Consider the following 18,847-nt stretch of genomic DNA (forward strand, 5'->3'; position numbering starts at 1 on the left):
TTTGGAAACACACCCCACACGACAGTGCATGTCAGAGCAAAAACCAAGCCATGAGGTCGAAGGAATTGTCCACAGAGCTCCGAGACAGGATTGTGATGAGGCACAGATCTGGGGAAGGGTACCAAAACATTTCTTCAGCATTGAAGGTCACCAAGAACACAGTGGCCTCAATCATTCTTAAACGGAAGAAGTCTGGAAGCCCGGCCAAACTGAGCAATCGGGGGAGAAGGGCCTTGGTCAGGGAGGTGACCAAGAACCTAATGGTCACTGACAGAGCTCCTCTGTGGAGATGGGAGAACCTTCCAGAAGGACAAGCATGGTGGTGGCAGCATCATCGACAGGGCTGTAGTGGAGCAGGTTGAGAGCTTCAAGTTCCTTGGTGTCCACATCACCAACAAACTAGAATGGTCCAAACACACCAAGACAGCCATGAAGAGGGCACGACAAAGCCTATTCCCCCTCAGGAAACTAAAAAGATTTGGCATGGGTCCTCAGATTCTCAAAATGTTCTACAGCTGCAACATCGAGAGCATCCTGACTGGTTGCATTACTGCCTGTTATGGCAATTGCTCGTCCTCTGACCGCAAGGCACTACAGAGGGTAGTGCGTACGGCCCAGTACATCACTGGGGCTAAGCTGGCTGCCATCCAAGACCTCTACACCAGGCGGTGTCAAAGGAAGGCCCTAAAAAATTGTCAAAGACCCCAGCCAGACTGTTCTCTCTACTACCGCATGGCAAGCGGTACCGGAGTGCCAAGTCTAGGACAAAAAGGTTTCAACAGTTTTTACCCCCAAGACTCCTGAACAGGTAATCAAATGGCTAGCTGGACTATTTGCATTGTGTGCCCCCCCCCCCCAACCCCTCACGCTGCTGCTACTCTCTGTTTATCATATATGCAGTCACTTTAACTATACATTCATGTACATACTACCTCAATTGGCCCGACCAACCAGTGCTCCCGCACATTGGCTAATCTGCATTGTGTCCCACCCACCACCCGCCACCCACTCTTTTACGCTACTGCTACTCTCTGTTCATCATATATGCAGTCACTTTAACCATATCTACATGTACATACTACCTCAATCAGCCCGACTAACCAGTGCCTGTATGCAGCCTCGCTACTGTTATTTTTCCTGTTGTTTTTATTTCTTTACTTACATATTGTTCACCTTTTTTGCACTGTTGGTTAGAGCCTGTAAGTAAGCATTTCACTGTAAGGTCTACACCTGTTGTATTCGGCACACCTGACAAATAAAACTTTGATTTGATCATGCTGTGGGGACTTCAGCAGCAGGGACTGGGAGACTAATCAGGATCGAGGGAAAGATCCTTGAAGTCCTGAGCGCTCTGGAACAGGTTCTCAGACTGGGAGGTTCACCTTCCAATAGGGCAACGACCCTAAGCCCACAGCCAAGGCAACGCAGGAGTGGCTTCGGGACCTCTGAATGTTCTTGACTGGCCCAGCCAGAGCCCGGACTTGAACCCAATCTAACATCTCTGGAGAGACCTGAAAATAGCTGTGCAGCCAACCTGAGCTCGAGGATCTGCAGAGAAGAATGGGAAAAACTCTCCAAATAGTGGTCCCGTGTGGCTCAGTTGGTAGAGCATGGTGTTTGCAACGCCAGGATTGTGGGTTTGATTCCCACGGGGGACCAGTACGGGGGGAAAAAAATGTATGAAATGTATGCATTCACTACTGTAAGTCGCTCTGGATAAGAGCGTCTGCTAAATATGTAAAATGTAAATGTACAAGTTTGCCAAGCTTGTAGCGTCATACCCAAGAAGATTCAAGGCTGTAGTCGCTGCCAAAAAGATACTTCAACAAAGTACATTTACATTTTACATTTAAGTCATTTAGCAGACGCTCTTATCCAGAGCGACTTACAAATTGGTGCATTCACCTTATGATATCCAGTGGAACAACCACTTTACAATAGTACATCTAAATCTTTTAGGGGGGGCGTTAGAAGGATTACTTTGTCCTATCCCAGGTATTCCTTAAAGAGGTGGGGTTTCAGGTGTCTCCGGAAGGTGGTGATTGACTCCGTTGTCCTGGCGTCGTGAGGGAGCTTGTTCCACCATAGGGGTACCAGAGCAGCGAACAGTTTTGACTGGGCTGAGCGGGAACTGTGCTTCCTCAGAGGTAGGGGGGCCAGCAGGCCAGAGGTGGATGAGTACTGAGTAAAGGTGCTGAATACTTGTGATATTTCAGTATTATTTTTGGTTTGTCATTATGGGGTATTAGGTGTAGATTGAGTAGAAAAGAACCCAATTCAATCCATTTTAGAATAAGGCTGAAACTAACAAAATGTGGGAAAAGGGGTCTGAATACTTTACGAATGCACTGTAAATATAAAATGCAACAGTGACAGACTTCTGTAATAGTAGTATTAACACAAGAATGGGTACCAAGGTTAAAAATAAATAGCTGTACCAATATTTGTACCATGTCACCTCACTGAGTGTGAAGTTCTCATTCACCTTGTTAGTGTCATTAAAGAGAAGGTGGGAGGGAAATGTCAAGATTTTGCTGCAGTGTCGCTGCAGAATGTACACTTTCGTTTTTACACGAGCAAGAAAAAAAAAGTACAACTATCTTGTACTGCATTGTTTGGCAGCTGAAATGGTTCTCTTCCTTTTAACGGACAGTTAATAAAGTGTTGTTTCCAAAAAATGTTTTAATGAACCAGAGAAGCAGTTTTTTGCTTGTGATGGTTTCTCCCTTTAGGACTTCCCGGCTGTACAGTAAGCAGACAAGAGGTTTGCTTTCGAGAGGCACGCAGCCCGGCGAAGGTGGGCTTTATGCGTAGACCTCTGTGGTGGGAGCCTTCTTGTAGATGGGCTTCTTTCCCAGGTCGTAGCTGCCTTCATCCTTCTTCTTCATGCGGTAGACAAGCAGGAGGATGAGGAGGACAGCAAAGAACAGCCCCACTGCTCCACCAGCAATAAGAGCTGAAACAAAACGCAGTGGAATTACAATTAACATTCTTGCATTGCTTTAATTTGACAAGCAGCAAATCAAGCCACATTTCTGACAAAGCGAAATTTAAACTTCCATACCTTTTTCAAAGTTAAATAAACTCAGATTCAACAATTTAACTAGCACAAATAGTGTGCCATTGCCTCACCTGCTAGGACTTCAGTCTTGTTGAAGATGCTCTCCTCCCCTGCATGGGCCATCAGTACGTTCGATGGGTGCTCCTCAGGCTTGGGAGAAACCCGCACTAACACTTCATTGTTCTTCTGGACCAATTGAATCTCGTTCACTGTGGGTTTGAGCCTCAGGTCTGGAATCTTGTTGTTCATAGAAGGCTATGGACAAAAAGCAGTGAGAATTAGGCCTATAAGTCATTACACTAAAAAGAGGAAACAAAACGTTAGCAATTTGTGGGCTCCCATTTAGAACATAATAGCTAATTATGAGAAACTTCACCTTGTCGTTTTTGATTGTAATAGTTGGTCCTGTCGAGAAAAGAATACACAATTATAGTCTATCAGCTAGCTAAAGCAAAGTAACTTTATATTCTATCAGCTAGCTAAAGCAAAGTAACTTTTTGCTAAATCCAACCTCCGTCGCCAGAGCCAGAGAAATTGTCATAATCCTCATTGTCGTCGGCCTTGTCCTCGTTGTCAAATGTGTCGTGCTCCTCATCGGGGAAGCCAAAGTCTGAGCCGTTGGCGGAGTCTCCAGACGAGATGAGCTCGTCATGAAAAACAGCTTGAGTCGTCTTCATGGGCATCCATGTCTCAGTCTCCCACACCTGCTGGCACAAAACACAGCACTTAAGAGGCAGAATAAATAAAAAGAAACATTCACAGTAAAACAAGATCAGCAAGTAGAAACAAATCCTAGCTGGCATTTGGCTATATTTCCAAAACCACTTTTCAACAGCGGAGAACTACATCAAGTCTGAGCCTACATCTAGTAGCCTGTGAAATGTTGCCCCACTCTTCTTCAAAATGGAAGTGCGAAGTTGCAGGATATTGGCGGGAATTGGAACACTGTTGTATATGTCGATCCAGAGCAACCCACACATGCTCAATGGGTGACATGTCTGAGTATGCAGGCCATGGAAGAACTGGGACATTTTCAGCTTCCAGGAATTGTGTACAGAACCTTGCGACATTGGGCTGTGCATTATCATGCTGAAACATGGGCCTCAGGATCTTGTCGCGGTATCTTTGTGCATTCAAATTGCCATCAAAAAAAATATATATATTGTATTCATTGTCCGTAGCGTATGCCCGTCCATACCAGAACCCCACCATGGGGCACTCTGTTTACAACATTGACATCAGCGAACCACTTGCCCACATGACGCCATGTGGTCTGCCATCTGCCCAGTTGAAGTATGTGCAGAGGTTGTGTGGGTGGCTGGTCTCTGATAATCCCATAGGTAAAGAAGCTGGGTGTGGCGGTCCTGTGGTGGAGTGGTTACACAGTCTGCAGTTGAGGCCGGTTGGACGCACTGCCAAATACTCCAAAACGACATTGGGAGACAACTTATGGTAAAGACATTATCATTGAATTCTCTAGCAACACCTCTGGTGGACATTCCTGCAGTCAGCATGCCAATTGCACGCTCCCTCAAAACGTGAGACATCTGTGGCAATGTGTTGTGACAAAACTGCACATTTTTAGCATGGCCTTTTGTCCCTACCACAAGGTACACCTGTGTAATGTAAATAAATCAGCTTCTTGCTATGCCACACCTGTCAGGTGGCTGGATTATCTTGGCAAAGGAGAAACGCTCACTAACAGGGATGTAAACAAATGTGTGCACAAAATAAGATAAATAAGCTTTCTGCGTATGGAACATTTATGGGATCTTTCCACTTCTTCGGGGTAGGGAGCAGTATTTGGAAATTTGGTTGAATGAGGTGCCCAAAGTAAACTGTCTGTTACTCAGGCCCAGAAGCTAGGATATGCATACAATTGGTAGTATTGGATAGAAAACTAAAGTTTCTAAAACTGTTAAAATAATGGTCTGTGAGTATAACAGAACTGATATGGAAGGCGAAAACCCGAGGACAATCCATCCAGATAAAAAAATGTTATAGCTCACCACTGATTACAATGCCCGTCTATGGGAATATAAAAGGAATACCTCCGCGACTGCAGTTCCTAGGGCTTCCACTAGATGTCAAGAGTCTTTAGAAAGAGTTTCAGGCTTGTTTTTGGAAAAATTAGCTAGAATTTGTAGTTTTTCGAAGTGGCTCCCATTTTGGCTGTAGTGTTTGTAGCGCGTTCCGGTGAGGGCGCGCACTCCGTTATTTATCTCCGGTAATGGACATACTTTGTCTTAAATTGTATAGTTTATTTACATATTAGGGTACCTGAGGATTTATTAAAAACATTGTTTGACTTGTTTGGTAGAAGTTTGTTGGTAACTTACGGGAGTCATTTGTATGCATTTTCAAGCGCGCCAACTAAACTGACTTTTGGGATATAAAGGACTTTATCGAACAAAATGACCATTTGTTATGTAGCTGGGACCCTTGTGATTGCAACCAGATGAAGAGCTTCGAAGTGACTTATTTTATCGCCATTTCTGACTTTTGTGACGCCTCTGCTTGGTTGGAAAATGAATGCAATGCTTTTGTGTGCGGGGCGCTTTCCTCAGATAATCGCATGGTGTGCTTTTGCCGTAAAGCCTTTTTGAAATCTGACGAAGCGGCTGGATTAACAAGTTAAGCTTTTAAATGATGTATGACACTTGTATTTTCATGAATGTTCAATATTATGATTTTTGTAATTTGAATTTCACACTCCGCAATTTCACCAGATGTTGGCCAGGTGAACCTACCCCAAAGAGGTTAAAGTGACTGTGTAGCGTGGTTCGTTCTGCGTTGTGTACTTTTAATTAGGACACTGCCACAACTGGAGGTCTGCTGGTTGAATTATTTTTATTTGCCCTGCACACGAAGAGACAACACACAATACGTTAGCCCTTGGCGCAGTCATAGCGCTCAGGCACCTGCGCGAGCACATGGACACTCACGCAAACATTGTCCCAAGTACTCACAAGTTACAATAGATACCCTAGTTAGCGAGCTCAGTGAAACTTGTTAACTTCTTTGGGCTATGGGGCAGTATTTTGACATCCGGATGACAAGCGTGTCCGTAGTAATCTGCCTGCTAGATTTGGATAGAAAACATTGAAGTTTCTAAAACTGTTTGAATGATGTCCGAGTATAACAGAACTTATTTCGCAGGCGAAACCCCAAGGACAAACCATTCATATTTTTTTTTTGCGGTCACTCTTTTCAATTGTTTTTCATTGGGATTCCAGATTTCTAAGCGACTTGCTTGCAGTTCCTATTGCTTCCACTGGATGTCAACAGTCTTTAGAAAGTGGTTGAGGTTTTTCCTTTGAGAAATTAAGTAGCACTGTTCAGAATGAGGCTAGAGAGAAGTGTACTTTTTGAAAGAGGCGCACAACCAGAAAGCTCGCTCCACTTTGTTTTCCTCCGGTATTGAACGCTGTTTATCCCGTCTTAAATTTTAATAAATTATTTACGTAAAAAAAAATACCTCAAGTTGTATTAGGAAAGTTGTTTGAAAGGTTTGGACAACGATTACAGGTAACTTATGAGATATTTTGTAGTCATGTTGCGCGATTTGGAACCTGTTTTTTTCTGGATCAAACGCACCAAATAAATTGACATTTTGGATATATAACGACGGAATTAATCGAACAAAAGGACCATTTGTGATGTTTATGGAACATATTGGAGTGCCAACAGAAGAAGCTCGTCAAAGGCATGCATTATATATTTTTTCTGCGTTTTGTGTCGCGTCTGGCGGGTTGAATCATGATTGTCTGTTTGTTTGGTGGGGTGCTATCCTCAGATTATAGCATTGTTTGCTTTCGCCGTAAAGCCTTTTTGAAATCTGACACGTTGGCTGGATTCACAAGTGCAGCTTTAGTTTGGTGTATTGCATGTGTGATTTCATGAAAGTTTACATTTTATAGTAATTTATTTGAATCTGGCACTCTGCATTTTCACTGGACGTTGGCCAGGTGAGACGCTAGCATTCCACATATCCCAGAGAGGTTAACATAAATCTTTATATTGTCCACATTGTAACAAACTTATGGTTGCATAACAGCACATTGTGTAACATTACCACGGTTTTATATTAAACAATTTCGGCGCCAAGGACAACATACCTTGCTATGCCGAAGGTCAGGGAAAAGAACAATAAGGGGGTACGGAAATACAGATAACGCGATGGGCCAAACCAAAATATACACAACTTTTACAATCACGTGCATGTACAATATTGACATGAAAAAGTGTTTGTACACAAAAGAACAACAGCCATGCAGCTGTAATTAAATAAAACACTGAATTATTATTATAAAATTATTAACATCCCCTCTTGACCTAGCCTATTTGAATTGGTCCTTGTGCACAACTTGGTGCATAATCTAGGGGAACATCACACTGCTACATATGCATAGATGAGTAGCAGCAGCGTGGGGGGAGAGGCATTGCAAATAGTCTGGGGTAGCCATTTGATTAGATTTTCAGCAGTATTATGGCTTGGGGGGGGGTAGAAGCTGTTGAGAAGCCTCTTGGACCAAGACTTGGCGCTCCGGTACCACTTGCCGTGCGGTAGCAGAGAGAACAGTCTATGACCAGGGTGGCTGGAGTCTTTGACAATTGTTTGGGCCTTTCTCTGACACCGCCTAGTATAGAGGTCCTGGATGGCAGGAAGCTTGGCCCCAGTGATGTACTGGGCCGTACGCGCCACACTCGAGTGCCTTGCGGTCGGAGGCTGAGCTGTTGCCATTCCAGGCAGTGATGCAACCCGTCAGGATGCGCTCGATGGTGCAGCTGTAGAAACATACCAAATATTTTCAGTCTCCTGAGGGGGAATTGGCTTTGTGGACCAAGAGTCTTTTGGCGATGTGGACACCAAGGAATTTGAAGCTCTCAACCTGCTCCACTACAGCCCCGTCGATGAGAATGGTGTGCTTGGTCCTCCTTTTCCTGTAGTCCACTATCATCTCCTTTGTCTTGGTCACGTTGAGGGAGAAGTTGTCCTTGCGCCATACAGCCAGGTCTCGGACCTCCTCCCTATAGGCCGTCTTATCGTTGTCGGTAATCAGGCCAACCAATGTTGTGTCATTGGCAAAGTTGATTGTGATGGAGTTGTGCCTGGCCATGCAGTCATGAGTGAACAGGGAGTACAGGAGGGGCCCCCCCATGTTGATGATCAGCGTGGCAGATGTTATCTACCCTTACCACCTGGGGGCAGCCTGTCAGGAAGTCCAGGATCCAGTTGCAGAGGTAGGTGTTTAGTCCCAGGATCCTTAGCTTAGTGATGAGCTTTGAGGGCACTATGGTCTTGAGTGCTGAGCTGTAGTCAATGGATAGCATTCTCACGTAGGTGTTCCTTTTGTCCAGGTGGGAAATGGCAGTGTTGAGTGCAATAGAGATTGCATCATCTATGGATATTTTGGGGTGGTATGCAAATTAAAGTGGGTCTAGGGTTTCTGGGATAATGGTATTGATGTGAGCCATGACCAGCCTTTCAAAGCACTTCATGGCGACAGATGTGAGTGCTATGGTCTGCTTGAAACATGTTGGCATTACAGACTAAGTCAGGGACAGGTTGAAAACGTCAGTGAAGAAACTTGCCAGTTGGTCAGCGCATGCTCGGAAGTACACGTCCTGGTAATCCGTCTGGCCCTGCGTCCTTGTGAATGTTGACCTGTTTAAAGGTCTTACACACGTCGGCCTTGGAGCGCGTGATCAGTCGTCTGGAACAGCTTTTGCTCTCATGCATGTTTCAGTGTTACTTGCCTCGAAGCGAGCATAGAAGTAATCTTGCTCGTCTGGTAGGCTTATGTCACTGGGCAGTTTGCAGCTGTGCTTACTTTTGTAGCCTAAAAGTTTGCAAGCTCTGCCACATCCGACGAGTGTCAGAGCCGGTGTAGATACGATTTGATCTTAGTTGTGTACTAACACTTTGCAGGATTTCTTATAAGCTTCCAGGTTAGAGTCCCGCTCCTTGAAAGCGGAATCTCTACCATTTAGCTCAGTGACAATGTTGCCTGTAATCCATGGCTTCTGGTTGGGGTATGTACAGTCACTGTGGGGATGACGTCGTCAATGAAGCCAGTGACTGATGTGGTGTACTCCTCAATACCATCGGAAGAATCCCAGAACATATTCCAGTCTGTGCTAGCAAAACAGATGAGCATTTTCCTGTTTGATTATGGCGGTATACAGCTCATCAAGTTTGGTCTTAGTGCCAGCGTCGGTCTGTGGTGGTATGTAGACAGCTACGAAAAATAGATGCACTCTAGGTAGATAGAATATCTCATAAGCTGAAGACCACGCTACCTCAGGCGAGCAAAACCGAGACTTCCTTAGATATCGCGCACCAGCTGTTTACAAATATACATGGACCGCGACCCAGTCTTACGAGGCTGCTGTTCGATCCTGCCGATACAGCATATAACCCACAGACTCGGTGAAACATAAGATATTACAGTATTTAATGTCCCATTGATAAGATATGTGCTTTTACTTCGTCCAATTTATTATCCAGCGATTGCCATTGTACCAAGGCAGATTAGCCACTTGTCACCGGATCCTCAAGGCACACTTATCTCCTGCGAAATCTTTCTCCTGTGGATGACAGCCTGTTCGGGTGTCTGGAGTAAATACCTCTCATCCAACTCATTAAAGAAATATTCTTAGTCCACTTCAAGGAGCGTAGTCGCTGTTCTGATGTCCAGATACTTTTTCGGTCTTAAGAAACAGTAGCAGCAACATTCTGTACAAAAGCTAGAATGCAAATATATATATATTTTTTGCACGGTTGGTTACGAGCCAATAACATGACTGGGACGAGGGTTGTCAAGATACCAGTGTCGCAAAATTTCCAAGGCAAAAAAGAAAAACATGAAATAGACTAAACTCTATGGTCATATAAAAACCTACTTATGTAAAATTGTGGGTGCTAACACAATAAGAGAGCCACTCTCTTAAGAGCGTCGTGTCTTTACCATAATTAACGTGATAACGATTTTATCAAATCGATTAACTATTTTGATTAAATTAATCCTGCAACAATTAACTCATTAGCAATCTTGGGGCACCACAGACAAAGTGTATTTAATCCGGAAAACAGTAACTTAAAGATCTTACATTTCAGTAATCGATCAGTCATTAATTAATAGTTACCTTCAGTCTCATTGTGAACGTCCCAAAATTCTTGGATATCTGCACGAACCTTCGCATAAATCAGTGAGTGCATAAATCAGCGACAGTAAATAAATAAGCCAATTTCTAACTAATCAAACAGAATGATATAAACAGAATATCTTACAAGCTACATAATGCAATGAAAAGTCCCTAGTGGACTAAACCAATATGACTGCTTGTTACACAAAATGGAAGATTCAAAAGAGGGGGAAAGGGAGGGGCATGTAAGAAAGAGCAGGAGAAAAAGACAAGGACTTCACTAACGTACATTACAGCTGAGAACGATGCTCATGGAAATGCGAATACTCTGCAAATGAACAGCAGCTCCTTAGAAATAATTGCAATGTACATATTTATGTGTGTATGTCTTTGCTATCTATCCGTTGAAAACACTTGATCCATCTACGGGGAGTAATTCAACAGAAAGTCTGGTTGTCCAGCAGAGATAAGTATTCCGTAGTTGTAGCTTGTTCAGCGGGCTCTGTTATAATGGAGACGTCAGAAGTACCAATGGTCGCTTGATAGGGAACTGTTCTTAACCTCTTGGGGCTAGGTGGGACGCTAGCGTGCCACCCGTGGTGCACTCCATCAACAGCAGGTGCATTTCAAGAGCGGCAAATTTGAATCCAAATAAATGTCAAAATTCAAATTTTTCAAAAATACAACTATGTTACACCATTTGAAAGATAAACATCTCCTTAATCTAACCACGTTTTACGATTTCAAAAAGGTTTTACGGCGAAAGCATAAATTTAGAGTATGTTAGGACAGTACATTTACAAGAGTTGTGTGTAATGTTTTGTCAAGTCAAAGACAGGGTCACCAAAACCATAAAACCAGCTAAAATGATGCACTAACCTTTTACAATCTCCATCAGATGACACTCCTAGGACATTATGTTAGACAATGCATGCATTTTTAGTTCTATCAAGTTCATATTTATATACAAAAACAGCGTTTTACTATGGCATTGATGTTGAGGAAATCGTTTCCCTCCAATAACCGGCAGTCAAGTCAGCGTCAGAAATTAAATAATTAAAATTAGAAAACATTGGTAAAATATTATATTGTCATTTAAAGAATTATAGATTTACATCTCTTGAACGCAATCAACTTGCCAGATTTAAAAATAACCTTACTGGGAAATCACACTTTGCAATAATCTGAGCACTGCGCCCAGAAAAATACGCGTTGCGATACAGACTAGACGTCATGTTGGGGAGATCTAAAATCGAAAATACTATGTAAATAATCCATTACCTTTGATTCTCTTCATCAGATGTCACTTCCAGGTATCACAGGTCCATAACGAATGTAGTTTTGTTCAAAAAAGCTCATCATTTATGTCCAAAAATCTCCGTCTCGTTAGCACATGATGTAAGCCAGCCGGACTTCTCGTCATGAACGAGGGGAAAAAATATATTTCCGTTCGTTCAAACATGTCAAACGTTGTATAGCATAAATCATTAGGGCCTTTTTTAACCAGAACATGAATAATATTCAAGGTGGACGAATGCATACTCTTTTATAACGTATTGGAACGAGGGTACCCAACATGAACTAGCGCGCCAGGTGTCTAATGGGACATCACCGTTCCATGGCTCTTGTTCGGTCAGATCTCCCTCCAGAAGACTCAAAACACTTTGTAAAGGCTGGTGACATCTAGTGGAAGCAATAGGAAGTGCCAAAATATTCCTAAACCCCTGTGTTTTTCAATGGGATAGGTTTAAAGTCAATACAACACATCAGGTATCCACTTCCTGTCAGAAAATGTCTCAGGGTTTTGCCTGCCAAATGAGTTCTGTTATACTCACAGACACCATTCAAACAGTTTTGGAAACTTTAGAGTGTTTTCTATCCATATATAATAAGTATATGCATATTCTAGTTACTGGGTAGGATTAGTAACCAGATTAAATCGGGTACATTTTTTTTATCCAGACGTGCAAATGCTGCCCCCTAGACCCAACAGGTTAACCTATTAGGGCTAGGGTGCAGTATTGACACGGCTGGATAAAAAACGTACCCGATTTAATCTGGTTACTACTCCTGCCCAGTAACTAGAATATGCATATAATTATTGGCTTTGGATAGAAAAAACTCCAAAGTTTCTAAAACTGTTTGAATGGTGTCTGAGTATAACAGAACTCAAATGGCAGGTCAAAACCTGAGAGATTCCTTTACAGGAAGTGGCCTGTCTGACCATTTATTGTCTTTCTTTGACATCTCATTCAATTACAAAGGATCTCTGCGGTAACGTGACACTTCCCACGGCTCCAATAGGCTCTCAGAGCCCGGGAAAAACCTGAATGTCGTCATTCCAGCCCCAGGCTGAAACACATTATCGCCTTTCTCAAGTGGCCGATCAAGGGACTGTGGGCTTAGGCGCGTGCACTGGCCGCCCCCGTCTTTGTGTTTTTTCCTCTGTTTTCCGAAAAGGAGATTCCCGGTCGGAATATTATCGCTTTTTTACGAGATAAATTGCATAAAAATTGATTTGAAACAGCGGTTGACATGCTTCGAAGTATGGTAATGGAATATTTAGAAATTTCTTGTCACGAATTGCGCCATGCGCACGACCCTGATTTACCATTTCGGATAGTTTCTGGGACGCACGAACAAAACGCCGCTATTCGGATATAACGATGGATTATTTTGGACCAAACCAACATTTGTTATTGAAGTAGCAGTCCTGGGAGTGCATTCTGACGAAGACAACAAAAGGTAATCAAACTTTTATAATAGTAAATCTGATTTTGGTGAAGGCTAAACTTGCTGGGTGTCTAAATAGCTAGCCGTGATGGCTGGGCTATCTACTCAGAATATTGCAAAATGTGCTTTCACCGAAAAGCTATTTTAAAATCGGACACCTCGATTGCACAAAGAGTTCTGTATCTATAATTCTTTAAATAATTGTTATGTTTTTTGTGAACGTTTATCGTGAGTAATTTAGTAAATTCACCGGAGGTTTGCGGGGGGTATGCTAGTTCTGAACGTCACATGCTAATGTAAAAAGCTGGTTTTTGATATAAATATGAACTTGATTGAACAAAACATGCATGTATTGTATAACAATGTCCTAGGTGTGTCATCTGATGAAGATCAAAGGTTAGTGCTGCATTTAGCTGTGGTTTTGTTTTTTGTGACATTATATGCTAGCTAGAAAAATGTGTGTCTGATTATTTCTGGCTGGGTACTCTCCTGACAATCTAATGTTTTGCTTTCGCTGTAAAGCCTTTTTGAAATCGGACAGTGTGGTTAGATAAAGGAGAGTCTTGTCTTTAAAATGCTGTAAAATAGTCATATGTTTGAAAAATGGACGTTTTTGTATTTTTGAGGAATTTGTAATTCGCGCCACGTCTATCATTGGATATTGGAGCAGGTGTTGGATATTGGAGCAGGTGGTGGTTATGATATCGTTTAGTACCTTGAGCGTGGCTGAGGTGCACCCGTGACCAGCTCAGAAACCGGATTGCACAGCAGAGAAGGTATGGTGGGATTCTAAAATAGTCAGTTTGCTTGTTAACTTGGTTTTCAGGGGCTCAAGATAGGCAGGATGGATATAGGTCTGTAACAGTTTGGGTCTAGAGTGTCACCCCCTTTGAAGAGGGGTATGACCGCGGCAGCTTTCCAATCTTTAGGAATCTCGGACGATACGAATAAGAGGCTGAACAGACTAGTAATAGGGGTTGTGACAATGGCGGTGGATAATTTTAGAAAGAGGGTCCAGATTGCCTAGCCCAGCTGATTTGTACAGGTCCATGTTTTGCAGCTCTTTCAGATCTGCTATCTGGATTTGGGTGAAGGAGAAGCTGGGGAGGCTTGGGCAAGTTGCTATGGAGGGTGCGGAGCTGTTGGCCAGGGGTTGGGGTATCCAGGAGGAAAGCATGGCCAGCCGTAGAGAAATTATTATTGAAATTAGATTATCGTGGATTTATCGGTGATGAGTGTTTCCTAGCCTCAGTGCAGTGGGCAGCTGAGAGGAGGTGCTCTTATTCTCCATGGACTTTAGTGTCCCAGAACTTTTTAGAGTTAGAGGTACAGGCTGCAAATTTCTGTTTGAAAAAGCTAGCCTTTGCTTTCCTAACTGACTGTTTATTGGTTCCAGACTTCCCTGGAAAGTTGCATATTGCTGGGACTAATCGATGCTAGTGCGCCACAGGATGTTTTTGTGCTGGTCGAGGGCAGTCAGGTCTGGAGTGAACCAAGTGCTATATCTGTTCTTAGTTCTACATTTTTTGAAAGGGGCATGCTTATTTAAAGTGTTGAGGAAATTACTTTTAAAGAACCATGCATCCTCTACTGACGGGATGAGGTCAATATCCTTCCAGGATACCCGGGCCAGGTCGATTAGAATGGCCTGCACACAGAAGTGTTTTAGGGAGTGTTTGACAGTGATGAGGGGTGGTCGTTTGACTGCGGACCCATAACGGATGCAGGCAATGAGGCAGTGATCGCTGAGATCTTGATTGAAATCAGCAGAGGTGTATTTGGAGGGCAAGTTGGTCAGGATAACATCTATGAGGGTGCCCATGCTTACAGATTTAGGGTTATACCTGTTAGGTTCCTTGATAATTTGTGTAAGATTGAGGGCATCTTGCTTAGATTGTAGGATAGCTGCGGTGTTAAGCATATCCCAGTTTAGGTCACCTAACAGAACGAACTCTGAAGATAGATGGGGGGGCAATCAATTCACATATGGTGTCCAGGGCACAGCTGGGAGATGGGGGGGCAGGGGCTCTATAAACAGGCAGCAAAAGTGAGACTTATTTCTGGAGAGATTCATATTAAAAATTAGACGCTTGAACTGTTTGAGCATAGACCTGGAAAGTATGACAGCACTTTGCAGGCTCTCTGCAGTAGATTACAAATGCTCCCCCTTTGGCAATTCTATCTTGACTGAAAATGTAGTTGGGGATGGAAATCTCAGAATTTTTGGTGGCCTTCCTAAACCAGGATTCAGATACGGCAAGGACTTCAGGGTTGGCGGAGTGTGCTAAAGCAGTGAGTAAAACAAACTTAGGGAGGAGGCTTCTGATGTTAACATGCATGAAACCAAGGCTTTTACGGTTACAGAAGTCAACAAATGAGAGCGCCTGGGGACACATAGGGCCTGGGTTAACCTCTACATCACCCGAGGAGTAGGATGAGGGTACGGCTAAAGCCTATCATAACTGGTGGTCTAGTGCGTTGGGGGCAGAGAATAAAAGGAGCAGATTTCTGGGCGTGGTAGAATAGTGACAGCATAATGTACAGACGGTAGGGTGTGGGTACAGTGGAGGTAAACCTAGGCATTGAGTGACGATAAGAGGTTGCATCTCTGGAGGCACTAGTTATGCTAGGTGAGGTCACCGCATGTGTGGGAGGTGGGACAAGAGGTATCTGAGGCATGTTGAATGGGGCTAGGGGCTAGGGGCTCCGCAGTAAAATAAAACAATAAGTACCCTACACAGTATACAAGGCATATTGGCATTAGAGAGAGACAAAGCAATCACAGGTGTTGAATTACATTTACATTTTAGTCATTTAGCAGACGCTCTTATCCAGAGCGACTTACAGTAGTGAATGCATACATTTCAATTCATACATTTTTTTTATCCCCATACTGGCCCCCCGTGGGAATCGAACCCACAACCCTGGCGTTGCAATCACCATGCTCTACCAACTGAGCCACAGGGAGAAAACCGTGCTCTACCAACGGAATGGGAGAGCTAGCTAAGACAACAGCTAATCAGCTAAGATAACAACAGGTAAAATGGTGATGAATGGGCAGAGGGTCAGTTAACTACACAGGGCCTGAGTTCGAGGCTGGGGCCGACAGATAAACGAAATAAAAAACGGAGGCTAAGGTCTATTTCTCCACTTCCTATCTGACTGACATGCCCAAAGTAAACTGCCTGTTACTCAGGCCCAGAAGCCAGGATATGCATATAATTGGTACCGTTTGATAGAAAACACTGAAGTTCATAGAAATGTTATAATGTATGAGACTAACAATTAATATGGTAGGAGAAAATCCAAAAGAAAAACCAAGCAGACTTTTTATTGAGCCCATGCTCTTACAATGGAAAGCTATGGGTCATATGCAATTCCAGCTCCCATATTGCAATTCCTTCGGCTTCCACTAGATGTCAGTCTTGGTTCAATATTTCAGGCTTGTTTCTTTCCAAACGGGGAAGAATTGAGTTTGTACTGGGAGTCAGAGTTGGAAATCAGTCTGTGCGCGCGTGACGAAGGGGACGCACGCTTGCTTATTTTGCTTTTCTATTGAACATCTTTCCGTATGAAATATTATAGTTTAATGACATTTTAGGGTACCTCAGGATTAAATAGAAATGTATTTTGACTTGTTTTAACATAGGAATCCAAAAAGCTGCCACTAAACTTTCTCTGCACGTTGAACGAGTGGATTACTCAAAATCGATGGCGCCAACTAAAGACTTTTTGGGATATAAAGGATTTTAACAAAACGACACTACATGTTGTAGCTGGGACCCTTTGGATTGCAAATCAGAGGAAGATTTTTGAAAAAAGTTAATATTTAAATCACCATGTGATTTTATGAAACCTGTGCTGGTTGAAAAATATTTTGATGTGGGGTGCCGTCTTCAACAATCGCATGGCATGCTTTCGCTGTTAAGCCCATTGTAAATCGGACAATGCAGTTAGATGAACAAGACTAAGCTTTTAACCGATATAAGACACTTGTATGTACCTAAATGTTTAATAGCCATAATTTATTTGAATTGCGTGCCCTCCAATTTCACCGGAAGTTGTCGTCTAGCCCTGAGAAGTTAATGAACAGTCCATCAGGCATCAGCTATGTAGCCAGGTGATCATAGGGTCCAGTGAACAGCAATAGATGAAACAGGGGAGCCGTTAGGTAGTCGTTACTACGCTGGCAAAGCGGGGGACAGCGTTCCCAAAGTTAGCTGTCCGGGGCTAGCAGAAGCGTCTTCACCGACGTCTGACAAAGGCCGGTTGAGGGCACATGATGGAATTACGTCGGCAGACCAGTCGTGATGGATCAGCGGGGCTGCGTGTCGACAAAGGGTCCAGGCCAATTGACAAAAGAGGTATTGTAGCTGGAGTGATTGTTTGCTAGCTAGCCGGGAGATGCGCCTGGCTTGAGGTTAACTGGTGCTAGCTTCGGGACAAGGGGATTAGTCACTATAGCCACTCGGTAGCAGCTAGCTAGCTGCAATGATCCGAAGCAAAGGTCCAGAGCTTATGGCAGGAATCAGGTGATGTAGTGGCTTCTAGTTGTGTTAGTGAAGAGTCCGGGAGGCATCAGCTGTGTAGCCGAGTAATCATAGGGTCCACTGAGCAGGCCGGGAGATGGGCCGGTCTCAAGTCTAGCATCAGGGCTGGGCCACTCTGGAGTAATGGTCCAGAGCTTACGGCAGGAATCTGGTGATGTAGTGGAGAAAAGCAGTCTGATATGCTCAGGGTTGATATCGTGCTGCTATAGAATTGTGGAGTGTAACTCTTTGTGATGGCCAGTTCAAGACTGTCCACCTGCTTGGTCTTTAGTTTTAAGCCACTTCTCAGCCATGTAGCCACCGCTTCATGCCGTCTGGTTTATAGAGATTCTTCTGTTGAACGTTTGAGTGTCTTACCTTCCAGCTAAAGCTGTCGATCCCGCTGGTCTAATGTAAAATTGTCATGGGTCCTTTTATGCACTCTGGAAAAAGGAGCCTTCCATGACGCCGACATAATGTCTGTGCTCACTGACTGGTTAAAACTTCATATGAAAAACAATTCTCTCATTTAGAAGGCTAACGTCACATCTCACAAATATAATTACATATGAAACTAAAGTTTCACAACATCTAGATGTGAATCTGATCACTGGGAAATATACACATTGAGAGAGGTGTTCTACTGTCCTTAGTTACATCACAAATTAGTAATGAATTCGACATGATTGGTCTTTAAGTACCCACGGACCCTTCCAACTACTTGGATTACATAAATGTTTCATTATCCAAACTTGGATGTCACAGTACTACAAAGTCTGTTGTAACGAAGGTATTTTTAACTTCCCTTTCATTGTGTGGTAGAGTTCCTGCAGGTATTTACAAACGTCATAAAACTGGTGAGAGAGAAGGGGGAGGATCTGGCACCTATGATCCTCACCCAAAAAGAGCAAGTCATAACAGGAGCATTTGTTCTGGGTCTGAAAAAACAAAAAGGCCTCAGTGTTGGCAGCTTTATAAGAGCGACAACTGTGGAAGCAAAGTTTTGTTTTACATGGCAGGAGTCATGAAGCAAGGACATTCACCTAAGCCAAAGTCAAGTAAGTGAAAAGAACAGCTGATATTTCACTTAAAAATCATGCAAATCCTAAACATAGTGTTCTGAATGAAAAAGGAACAAGTCAAGATCTGGTAACTGAATGTGGAAGGGAAATGATTAAGCAGCCGGAAAATCCTTAATATTACACAAATTTAGATAAGGTGCTAGTCATGTTTGCCTATGCGTCAGGAGCGTGTCATTACCTTACACCAGTTAGGATTAGGCCCATGTCCCAAACTATGCAGAGTTGTGTTGATTCCTTGATATCATTGCAGGGCAACAGCCTGGAACATGATAAAGCAGGCCATGTCCAAGCCC

The 18,847-nt window shown here is 43.3% G+C and overlaps 1 protein-coding gene across 1 annotated transcript in view; it reads right to left on the minus strand.

Annotated features, from left to right (window-relative positions):
• Positions 1-2,804: 2,804 nt before the first annotated feature.
• LOC106565017 (syndecan-4-like) overlaps positions 2,805-18,847 on the minus strand; it is a 44,242-nt gene continuing 28,199 nt past the window's right edge. The window contains exons 2-5 of the mRNA XM_014131587.1: positions 3,573-3,765; positions 3,438-3,466; positions 3,133-3,316; positions 2,805-2,956 (exon numbers count right to left, since the gene is read on the minus strand). Of these exons, the coding sequence (XP_013987062.1) occupies positions 2,805-2,956; positions 3,133-3,316; positions 3,438-3,466; positions 3,573-3,765 (558 nt within the window). The remainder of the gene's footprint in view (positions 2,957-3,132; positions 3,317-3,437; positions 3,467-3,572; positions 3,766-18,847) is intronic.

Source organism: Salmo salar, chromosome ssa12, assembly GCF_905237065.1.
Source record: "Salmo salar chromosome ssa12, Ssal_v3.1, whole genome shotgun sequence".
Lineage (NCBI taxonomy): Eukaryota > Metazoa > Chordata > Actinopteri > Salmoniformes > Salmonidae > Salmo > Salmo salar.